Here is a 12,082-nt window from a genome sequence, read left to right as displayed (position 1 = left end):
CAAACATTACATCATTTTATATCAGGAACTTGAGCATCTGCAGACTTGGTTATTTGTGGAAGGTCCTGGAACCAATCCCCCATGGACACTGAGGGATGACTGTATATATTAGAATATTGCTTATCTTTTAAAAAGAAGGAAATCTTACCATATGCAACTACATAGATGAACCTTGAAAACATTATGCTAAGTGAAATAAGCCAGTTACAGGAAGACAAATACTACATGATTTCACTTTTAGGTATCTAAAATAGTCAAACTCATAAAAGCAAAAATAGTGTGGTTGCTGGGGGCTCAGGAACAGGAAGAATAAGGAATTGGAATTTAATAGGTATAAAGTTCCAGTTATGCAAGATGAATAAATTCTGGAGATTTTCTGTAGAACACTGTACTTACGGTTAACAATACCATACTAAACTCCAAATTTTTAAAAGGGTAAATCTCATATTATCTGTTCTTACCACAATTTACAAAAATTAAAAAGCGTGACCATGCAAAGTTTTGCTGAGGATTTGGAAGAATTGGAACTCTCGTGCACTGTTAGCACTGTTGGTGGGAATGTTAAGTGATACAACCACTTTGAAAACAGTTTGGTTGTTTCCTAAGAAATTAAACATACATATATCTACCATGTATTCCAACCATTTCACCCTTAGGTATTTAACTAAAAGAACTGAAAGTATTTATCTATACAAAGGTTTTTCATGAATTATAAGCTTTGCTTATAATAGCCAAAAACTGGAAACAATTAAAATACCCACAAACAGATGAATGAATAAACAAACATGGTTTACAGTGTAATAATACTCAGTAATAATGTGGAATGAATTATTGATATATACAACAGTATTAATGATTCTCAAAATAATTATGCTAAGTAGAAGTCAGGCATGAGTCCATTGACATAAAATTTATATAAAATTCAAACTAATATATAGGACAAAAATTAGACCAGTAGTGGCCTGGGGATGCAGATGGGGATTGATGGGAAGGGCACATGGGAGAAATCAACGTAGGTACAAAGAAACTTGGGAAGTGATATACATGCTCATTATCTTGATTGTGGTGATGGTTTCATGAGCGTATTCATGTCAAAATGTATTAAATTGTACCTGTTAAATATGTACAGTATATTGCATGTCAAATCTCAATAAAATTATGTTTTAAAGTTTTAGTAAATTAGAAGATATTTCAGATACAGCTTTTGAATAATGTCTTTTGATAATGATAGATATAACAAAAGTAATAAAGTATATATACACACTTCAGATATATCTTTTGAATAACATCCTGTGATAATAATAGATATAACAAAAATAAAGTATATATACATATATATATATGTATATATACAAGTCCATATTTGTAAATGGTAAGAAATAACAATAATCAGTGTTTGAAAAGGAATATTGAATTCCTTGGGTAATCACTGAAGGGAAGGTTAGTGCCTGCTTGGAGGCACTAAGCCAATTAGCTATTTATTAAAGCACTCTGAGCCAAGAAATATTCTGGAAGAGCTTTGAAGGCAAATACTGCTCTTTCTGAGGGAGTTATAGATTCCCCCAGACTCTCCTCATTGGCCTACAAGAGGACCAAACTGAGTTCCATGAACTTCACAATTATGTCAGTCCATCAAACACACCCATCTCAGCCCACACCTACCAAACATAGAGACCAAGAATGCAACTGAAACTCAGATACCTCTGAAGCAAGCAAACTGTAACCAGGAACTATGGTCTCGGAGGAGAAAGAAGAGTGTAGAAGGGTGGTTATCAAATAAGAGGATGTACTTTGGAGCAGAACTCCCTTACCTGCCATTTTCTTGCTACATAACTTGGTCAAGTCACATAATATCTCTGAATCTTAGTTTTTCTTTTTCCTTTTGCTAAATGGGGTCAATAAAAATTGCTTTTCATTAACATTGTTGAGAGAGCTAAAACAAATGATTCATGTAAAGCTTTTAGCATTGTACCTAGGATATGGTAAGTGTGCATTAGCTTAAGGGTTAAGTTAAAAAATTGTTTGAGAACTTGACTCCTGGAAATGTCCAGATTTAGAGCTAATCTGGGCCCAGAAGGGATTGTTCCAGACAGTTCTGCAATAAAGAAGCCCATGGATCAGCTATGGGTCCCTCTGCCCATCAATACTCACTAGGCTGTGGAGCCTGAGCAAACACCATAATAACATGAATTATTGACAGTAATTAATAACACGAAATATGTTTATAACATTACCCAATGACTTCCAATTCTCCAAATATACCAAGTTATTTTGAGAATAAACGAGATACATATAAATCATGTCCCAGAGTAAGTGCTCAGTATTATTTCACAGAGGAGAAGCAGGCTGAGAGGCACTAATTAAACTGAAGCCACACTGCTAAGAAGTGGCAGACTGGACACTTTGGTGCCAAGTTCTGAGTTCTTTCCACAACACAAATATGTCTAACACCCACCACAGATGTTGATGTGCTATGAAAATATTTGCACGACAGTTAATATTTAGAAAATGATCCTCAAGAGGCAATTCTGTAGCATTGCTTCACCCCAATCTGTGGTTTCTGAACGATTTCTAGAAGAGCTGATATACGATCCCAAATCTCTTGGCCATGGGTGCTAATTTTTTCCCTATACCTTTTCCTAAACATGCCCAGCCAACTGTTTTCTAAAATATTGTATTTTCTTAAAGCAGATATTCCCTGAATTCAGAAGTTGCTGTTTAATCTACACAGTTCACTTTACCATGTACAACTACACACACATACACACACACACACTTAGTCACGTGATACAATACTAGCACACAGGGGCTGTAAAATGAATGTTGTTGACTGCTATCTATACCCACAGATTGGACTTTTACCTATTCTTCACCAGATAAAAGGAAAAAGAAAGTACAATAACAATAAATTCCAGTTGAGTGATTATATAGAGTAGGCAATAGATTACAGCTAGCAACAGTGAGCATGTTAGATAGGCTCTCAGATCTAACTGGGTGGAAGCCCCACCCAACCACTTGCTTGCCACTCTTGAGAATATTACTCAGTATCTCTAAGCCTCAAGTGCCTCACCTACCTATAAACCAGAGATAATAACGGAACCTGACTCATAAGAATGTCCTGTAAATTAAATCAAATAATTCCTAGAGCAAACTTATTGTAAGCCCTTGAAGGTAATAATGCTTAATAAGAGTAACTTGCTGTTATTATTATTATTGCAATTTTTCTTATTGTTATTCAAAAACCATATAAACAATTAAGAAGACAACACAAAAAAGAATAAATGAATAAATGATGAGATTTGGAAAATCCCCTTGGATCGAAACAGTAGTTGTATTTGTAGACTGCTTTGCAATTTTCCAAATATTCTTGCTTTACTCATCAAGTATTTGTCATGCCAGGCAATACACTGGATTCTGCAGATTGTAGTGAATAATACAAATATAATCCTTGCTTATTTATGCATTGGATTCTCAAAACCACAGTCCTATAAGGTAGATAAACCTACTTAACAGATGAGAAAACTGATGACTGAAGAAGTTACAACTTAAAAGTAGACACTGGAACCTGAGATTCATTTACTCAACAAATATTTATTGCATGCCTTTCACATGCTAGGTGCTTTGCTAGGAACTGGGCATATAGAAATGAAGCTCAGATAAAAAATACTTGCTCTGATGTTGCTTACTTTCTAGTTGTGAGCATTAGACAATGTCAAACACGTAAAACATGTAATATGTCAGATGGTAATAAGTATTACATAAAATAATAAATCAGAAAGTGGAGGTGGAGAGTTCAGGTGCGATTTTACTTAGGGTTGTCTAGGAAAGCCTCTCCAAAAGGTGCTATTGAGAAAAGACAGAAAAGATGGGAAAACTCAGGAATAACATATTTCACAAGGGTCCATTTAGGGTCTTCTAGCAGCCTTTGATTTGCTCAGGGCTTTCCTAACAGCCTCCTTTACCTCTTTGTTTCTCAGGCTGTAGATGAGGGGATTCAGCATTGGGGTCACCATCGTATAGAGCACAGACACCACTCGGTCTCCTTCCAAGGACTGGTTCATGTTGTCTCGCAGGTACATGAAGATGAGGGTGCCAAAGAAAAGAGCGACGGCAGTGAGGTGGGAGGCGCAGGTGGAAAAGGTCTTGGCCCGTCCTCCAGCAGAGCGGATCTGCAGGATGGCCGTGATGATAAACAGGTAGGACACCAAGATCACCAAGATACAGACAGGCATGACGAAAACAGCAAACACAATAATCACCACTTCCTGAGTGTAGCTGTCCCCACAAGAGAGTTTTAATAGAGGAGGGAGGTCACAGAAAATGAAATTGATCTCATTGTTTCCACAAAAGCAGAGAGTAAAGGCTGTGACCGTTCGAACAAAGGCACTGAAGAAACCAGCAACATAAGCCCCAGTGACTAAGCCCCAGTGGGCCTTCTCGGTCATGATGGTGACATAAAGCAGGGGCTGGCACACGGCTGCATAGCGGTCATAGGACATGATGGCCAGGAGGTAGCAGTCGATGGAGGCGAAGAAGGTGAAGAGGAAGAATTGAGCGGCACAGCGAGCCTGGGAGATGACTGTGCCGTGCTCCCACAGCACAGCCAGCAACTGAGGGATGATGGTGGATGAGTAGCAGATGTCCACCAAGGAAAGGTGGCTGAGGAAGAAGTACATTGGGGTGTGGAGACGACGATCTCTGCGGATCAGGATGACCATGCCTGTGTTCCCTAACACAGTGGCAAGATAGAAACTCAAAAATACGACGAAAAGAGGAAGCCTCCACTCGGGATGCTCAGTAAATGCCATAAGGAAGAACTCTGTCACTACGGTGTAATTCCTTTCAGCCATCCATCCAGTGGTTCACCTGCAAGGGCTAAGACGAGCCAGATGAGGAGACCCCTCAAGAGGAATTCAAATGATTTCAAGAAACAAAAGCTTTAAATTGAGTGTCTTACATGTAGGCACTCAACTTCAACAAACTTTGCAGTCGAAGACAGATACAGATATAGAGCTAACTATAATGTAAGATAAAAAGTAACAAATGCTTCTATTACAGAAAGAACAGAGAGCAAGTGATTCCCTGACTTACAAGTCAGCTTTTGTATTTGCAGCTTTGTCCCCAATTAGCTGTTTGATCTTACACAAGGCACTTAACCTCTCTGAACCTCAATTTCCTCCTCTGCCAAAAGGGGATCATAATACTTGCCCTGCTTATGAGATAAGGTTAATGCATAGTTTAAAACAGAAGCAAAAGCCCATTGGAAAGCTAAAAGCACTCCACATATATAAGGTGGCTATTTAAAATTTTAAATGAATGTTTTAAGTAAGGAAAATTTATATTCTCTCAACAAAAACATATGAACAAAAAATCTATCAGCAATTAGCCATGGGCTCTGCTTGTAGGAATATTACTATTCTCAGTCTAACAACATGTAAGTTTAATGAACAGCTGTTATCCTAATTAGAGTTGGCTGGCTTATGAAGGGTGTGCATACACACACATAAACACACACTCAAGCATTAACCTTGAAATTAAAAGGGCAAACATAAGTTTTTACAGGCACCTAACAAAGCTCCATAAGCCTTGTTTGGTTGTTTTCAAAACCCCTAATAAAAACAGTAGCCTGAAAAAAAACAGCATCCAAAACTGAAAGCAGAAATATTTTTGTAGTCTGGTGTTGTCTGAGCGCTGTTAGAAGAAATTGGGTTAATAAATTTGTGGGTCCTTGAAACAGTTCTAGAACAGGGCTGTAAAGGAGGGCTTTGATAGTATTTGAATACCTGATGTAGCTGCTGCCAGACCACTACTGAGCTGACCCATTAAGGAGAACAACAAAGAAAATAAATTAGATCTGAAAGCCATGAGCTGGGCACAAACTGTCCTCACCTGAATTCTACTTTGCTAATGCCCTCTTCTTTTGTATAGTGTGTTGTCTGCCCATCACCTGCCAATCCAAAGGACACCTGGCTTCTAGTTTACCCACATGGCATGTAAGACCCTGGGCAAGTCACTTTTCCTCTCTGGGTTTCAGTCACCTTGTCGTTGTTCCCATTCCAGAAACAAAATTGTACATATGCCCATAATCATAGCAACCTTGCCATATGGGGTCACTTTCAATACTTCTGTGTCTTATTATCACTTCCAGGAGTCTCTCTCTTTCCTCTAGCCCTTGACAAAACAGTATATCCCTGACATGACCATTGCCCTAGATTTTTTGTAGACTTACTTCAAAACACAAGGACAGGGGACCAACCTTTCTCCCTGAGCTTCCCATCTAGCATGAAACCTTGCTGATATGCTTCTTATATTCGCTGTCCCAGTATCACATCCTAATTGGTTCCTGAGGTGGCTCTCCAGGGGGAAGTGATGTATCTTCACATGACTTCCTAACAAGGTGTCTAATTAATATCTTCGAAAGTCTCTCTTTTTAATTTCAAACTTCCAAAGCCCCATCCCTCAGCAAAGTCTGATGGAGCTGGTTCCTAGTCTTACCTTCTTCCTGCCTTATATGAAAAGATATGTACTTCTTTGAAGGTTTCCTATATTTCAGTTGGCAATCTCATCGGGGTTTCACACAGTGCCACCCTAGCCAGCTATGAACTGAACCCCAAAGGAGGTTTTTATAAGCATAAGTTTTTCTCCCCGTTGCCAAAGCATGCTGTAATTGGTGACTTCGAAAGTTCACCGTTTGGCAGAAGCAGAGAATGGTTCAGGTGGGGAGTCATAAGATAAAATGTTGGAGAGGCCGGTGTGGGCGGGCTGTGAACAGACTTTCACCAGGCATGCTGAGCAAATTCTTGATAGTGACCAACTCCTCTACCACAACACTAGTTCTCAAACTTCAGTGTGCATAAGAATTTAGCCAGAGAATTTGTTTAAAATGTGAATAGTAGTGGTCCACCTCCACAAATGGATACAGATGAAGTACATCTGACATGGGAGGAGTATCTACATTTTGAGCAGGCATCCCAGGGGATTTTGATACAATTAATCTCCAAAAATTGTGGCAACAATGCCTTGTGATTGACAGCTCTAGGCCTGCCTACCCCTCTGTGTGTCCTGCCATAAACCAAAGTAAAATAATAGAGACATGTTCTTGAAAAGCCTGATTACACCCAAGTCCTGTCGGTGCCTTTCTTCCTCACAGAAGACCTGAGATAGGGTGAATGTGATGTTTCCCTGTCTTATAAATTTTAAAAACCTAGATACAGAGACAATTGTGGAGCTTCTTGGTGGCAAAACAATGACTTGGACCAGGTCAGTGCTCAGCTGACTGAGCCTATCTGGAATATGGCACTAGACAAAAGGACCCCAGGGCAGTGGTTCTCAAACTTCACTGCACACTGCACATTAGAATCACCTGGGAAGCAATTCCTGCAGCCCATATTATCCCCTTTAGCAATTGAATCAGAATGCCTGAATGCAGGAGACAAACACCAGTAATTTTCGTAAATTCCCTGGTGATTATAACATGTAGCAAGTTTGAGAACCATACCAGAGGCTTCTGCTTTGAAGGCTTTACCTTTCCCCAGGTGTCATAGGTAAATGTCCTAGGGAGAAAAACAGGTTCACTGTTCTCATAAATCTGGAGACCACTGAATACTATATTCTTCACATGGAAAAATCACATTACATGTTAGCATATTAAAGGATCTATAAAATCCTATAATTAAGAAATCTTGTCAAACTAACACAGGAACAGAAAAGCAAATGCCATATATTCTCACTTACATGTGGGAGCTAAATGATGAGAAAGCATGAACGCAAAGCGGGGACCAACACACACTGGGGCCTATCAGAGCTGGGAAGGTGGGAGGCAGAAGAGGATCAGAAAAAAAAGAATGAGTTATTAGCCATTAGGCTTAATACCTGGGTGATGAAATAATCTGTACAGTAAACCCCCATGACACAAGTTTACCTTTGTAACAAACCTGTACATGTACCCCTGAACTTAAAAGTTAAATAAAAATAAAAATAAAAAAGAAACCTTATCAACTTTTTCATCACCCACCATTTCCCAAAGGAATTTGAGCACAGAACCTCTTTTTCATTAGCATCCTACAAAACTAGAGTTATAAGGGAAGGATGTTCCTTAGGCAGTGTGGTTCTAAAGAGGCTCAGAAACTGTCCAAATACCAAACCACAAAGTAGTAATTGTTCCAAGAAACAGCATCTCCTGATGACTCATTTCAGGATCTGGCTCCTTGAAGTCTCTGACTTGCTCCCCCAAGAGCAATTGGGAAAAGAATTAGGAGGGAGTCTGGGGGAGCAGCATCCTTCCAGATGGATCCCTCAGGAACAAGGAAAGAGAAAACCACCTTGCCCTTTAAAGAATGCCTCCCTCTTTGTGAAGTGGATCCAATGACTGAGTCCCTGCAGTTCTACTTTATAATTACAGCAACCCCCTCATTCCTACCCCATGTGAAATAGACTGTGAGGCCATCATATCCTGCTTTCAGGAAGCCATAGTCAAATTTAAAACAACCGGTTTAAATGGCTTGATTGAATCATTCTATAATGTATACATGGACTAAAACACTACATTGTACCCTATAAATATATAAACACAATTACTATTTGTCAATTAAAATTTTTTATTTTTAAAAAATGCTATCAGAATAATTATTAAGATGATTCAGTCACCGTTTGGCCAGTCCCAGAAGAGAAGCAAAATGAACCTCAGAGTATAGACCAAAATTTCATATACCATGAGCATTAGAGCCTATAAAATTAACATAAAAGAAGTTTAGAGGTTTTTTTTCTAAGACCTATAGATCTGACCACAATTTAGAAAGGAAAATCTAACAGAAAAATCCAACAGCAAAGACCATTCTAAGAGATGACAGATGACAAATCAGATGACAGATATAATTGATAGATAATAAATAGATTGATACATAGATGATTAGGTAGATAGATGATATATGATAAATAGATGATAGATAATAAATAGGTAGATGACTGATAGAAAAAAGACAGATTAGATAGACAGATAGACAGACAGACAGATAGACTCATTTAATACACAAAACAATTCTATGAACTAGGTATTATCTTCATTTTAAGGAGATGAGAAAATTTAGTCACAGACTGTTGAAGTGGACCATCAATAATCCCACAGTAAGTGGCGGAGCTAGGGCTTAACCCAAGTGCTCTGTCTCCAGAAGGCACACTCCTAATTCCTACAGTATATTGCAAACTCTCATGAGATGTCTCTGAACTCCATGTTTGGGAATAATTGAGGGGTTCTTCCTTTTATGACTGTATTTTCTTTCTAGCTTTTAGAAAGAAGAAAACTCAGCTGACAGAGGAGACTTAAGTCTCAAAGTGAATAGAATGTGGTAGGAAATTCTTGGGGCACTTGACCAGGCAGGCACTCACTCCTTCTATGAAGTATCACTATGCCCACTGGTGAAGGGCTGGCCTCACCTTTCTAGCCATAGTCGACTGGATCAGGAAAAGACCTAAGATGACTTTATTTCAAGGGATAATCATCTCTTCTTCCAAAAACATCTTTTATTGAACTACTTTAAGTGTTTCTTATAGCCAAGAAGTCATGACTTGTGGCCAGGAGGCGGTACTAGGAAGTATTTAAGGAGAACGTATCTTCAGCTCTTGACCTGAAATTCATCTTCACTACCTTCCTTCCATCCAGACATGGATGGATCTCATGCCAATTCAAGGCTGAGGAACACCTGGTGCCTATACATTTGCTTTAGAAGGACTTTGGAAGGACTTACCCTATTGCAAATGTTCCCCTCTCAATTCATCATTGGTATCCCTGCCCTCACTTTACATATTGTAGAACTGTGGGATTTTTTTCTAGGCTCTCATAAGATGCTGGAACTGAAGGGGACATTAGACGTCAAATAACCCAGGCGTTTCAATTCACAGATGAATGTACTGAGGCTTCCAAATAGGAAGATGTTTAATGATTACATCAGTAGTTAATTTGATTCTCAGTCTGTGACTTTTTAATGCCAAACTGGTTAAGCAGCACTTTATCCAGTGGTACCAAATTGCTCTTAAATGTAGACGGGTCCTCAAATAAGGATGACCAAATAATTAAGCCCATTAATCTTAATTTAGTCCTATGCATATTTGTGCTTCTTCCAAATCCTCTCAGAGGTGTACAATCCTGAGATAAGTGTCTTCCATTTCTTCCCTTACAAGGTTTCTCCAAGTGTTTTCAGAGCCTTCACGTCTGAATTTTCCAGAATGATGAAGCTATAAGGAATTTTGGAATCCAGTGAACCTTCTCATTCTACAGATGTGGAGAATGAAATCCCAAAGGAAGAATGACTTACAATGCCAGGGTTTCTTAATGAGAATTTCTTAGTTGTAAGTTGCAGAAGCCCAGCAGGTAACATGGCTTGAACCCATAAATGAATTCACTACGAGATTCTCAAATCCATCGGGAGAGTAGCCAGGGATGCAGCTAAGTCACAGGCCACAGGCACAACTGTGACCAGCAACTCCCATGATCCCAAGAATTTCTCTGTTGTCTATGATTGTTTCTATCAGCATTCTTTTCTTCAACAAAGTAGAATTTTAAAAAAAATACCCACTGGTTGTGTCTACTCTTCAAATGTTCTAGCCTTTTTGCTACAAAGAAGATGAAAATCACATTTTTAGGTTCCAACTTTTAAAAAATCCCAAGGAAGAACCCAGATGTTATGTGGCCAAAAAATGGGGTACCGGGATTGGCCCAATGTCAGTCAGTTGCCAGTCATTGAAGACCAGGAAGATGGGATCTACAGGAAGATGGAGTACTTGTGTGACTCACATAGTTAGAGTAAAGAATGGAGCATTTCCTAGATAAGAGAGCATGCTGTTCTGGAAACACAAAAGAATAGATTTTTACCACACAAAGGTAAGAAGAATCAGAGAAATTTCCACTGCACCTGCGCTTCAGGGAACCCCACAGAGCTGTTGGCTGAGCAGTGTCTGAGGGAGGCAACTGGTGGCAGAGTGAAAAGCATGGCAGCCACTGGAATCCAAACAGTTTCTGTTACATTCTAGCTGCCATGAACAAGGCATTGGGAAGACAATGGCTTCTTGATAATTATTTTAAGCTTAAGCTTGATGTCTAGGCCAATGTAAGATGCAGAAAGTTTGTCTCTGGCCATTCCACCTTCCTTAGCCTTAGCCATTCCCATGCTTTCAGTTTCCAGCTTCTCAAGTGCTCTCTCCATCCTAACCCGTGCTCTGAGACAGCTCTCAGACATTTCCCTTCTGAAGAAGATGACTGGCAATGCTCTATGTGAGATCTCTTCTCAAATAACTTAAAATTTAACAGGGCTAAATTTTAGATAGAAAGAATCTGAGACCACAGAGGGACTCAGAATTCTCTTAATCAACCTGCTCCTTCATTTTTCATATGGAGAAATTGAGATACAGAACAAGGAAGTTGTTTTGTGGAAGGAGACACAGCTGATCAGGGACTGTAATCACCCAACACTTTCTATCATATCCTACGGTCTCCAAGAAAAGGCCAAGCAGGCAAATTTAAAGCAAAGAACATGAAACAAAAAATAGGGATTTAAGATGGACTCAAGCTCATTCTTGGCTACTCAAAAATCATGCCATATTGCTCATATCCACTGCAATCAAAATAAAGTAATATCTGCCAAATCACACTTGCCGGGGAAGGGCTGTGGCTTTGTCTCTCCCCTCCTTGTATCAAGTAGTGTGGTCCCCAGAATACCTCATTCATGTTTGGGGAAGAAAAGGATGGGGGGTCCCCTGAGGTCCACTAGAAAGGTCATGCCACCACAAGTCCCTTCTTTGACAGCTCCTGAGGACCTGGCTCCTGATAGTGGAGTTCTCCTTGAAGGGCACCATGTGTTGGCAGACACTTGAGAAGGGTAATGGGAGGACCCAGGCTGAGTGCCTGGTGTGAGAACCGGCAAGATGCATGTGGGTGCTACCATTGCTATTACTTTATGAGCTGGATGTCCAAGGTTCTCTTTGGAAGACCTTGTTATTCTCCTTTTAAGTACTATAGCCACATTCAAAATGTTCCAGTAGATGGTGTTTCCTGGTTTGAGTAGCCCAGATTTCCCTTAAACAGGTATAT

At 39.5% G+C, this 12,082-nt stretch overlaps 1 protein-coding gene across 1 annotated transcript; it reads right to left on the bottom strand.

The window, feature by feature from the left end:
• Window positions 1–1,358: 1,358 nt before the first annotated feature.
• On the bottom strand, window positions 1,359–6,267 carry LOC101029818 (olfactory receptor 9Q2). Its single transcript, XM_039471399.1, has 3 exons — window positions 6,238–6,267; window positions 6,115–6,122; window positions 1,359–5,017 (listed from the first exon to the last, which is right to left on the bottom strand). Exon 3 carries the CDS (start codon window positions 4,848–4,850, stop codon window positions 3,906–3,908), a length of 945 nt encoding a protein of 314 aa, XP_039327333.1. The 5' UTR covers window positions 4,851–5,017; window positions 6,115–6,122; window positions 6,238–6,267; the 3' UTR covers window positions 1,359–3,905.
• Between the last annotated feature and the right edge of the window lie 5,815 nt (window positions 6,268–12,082).

The sequence above is a fragment of the Saimiri boliviensis genome, chromosome 6 (assembly GCF_048565385.1).
Source record: "Saimiri boliviensis isolate mSaiBol1 chromosome 6, mSaiBol1.pri, whole genome shotgun sequence".
Lineage (NCBI taxonomy): Eukaryota > Metazoa > Chordata > Mammalia > Primates > Cebidae > Saimiri > Saimiri boliviensis.
This window is presented reverse-complemented; position numbering and strand designations above follow the sequence as displayed.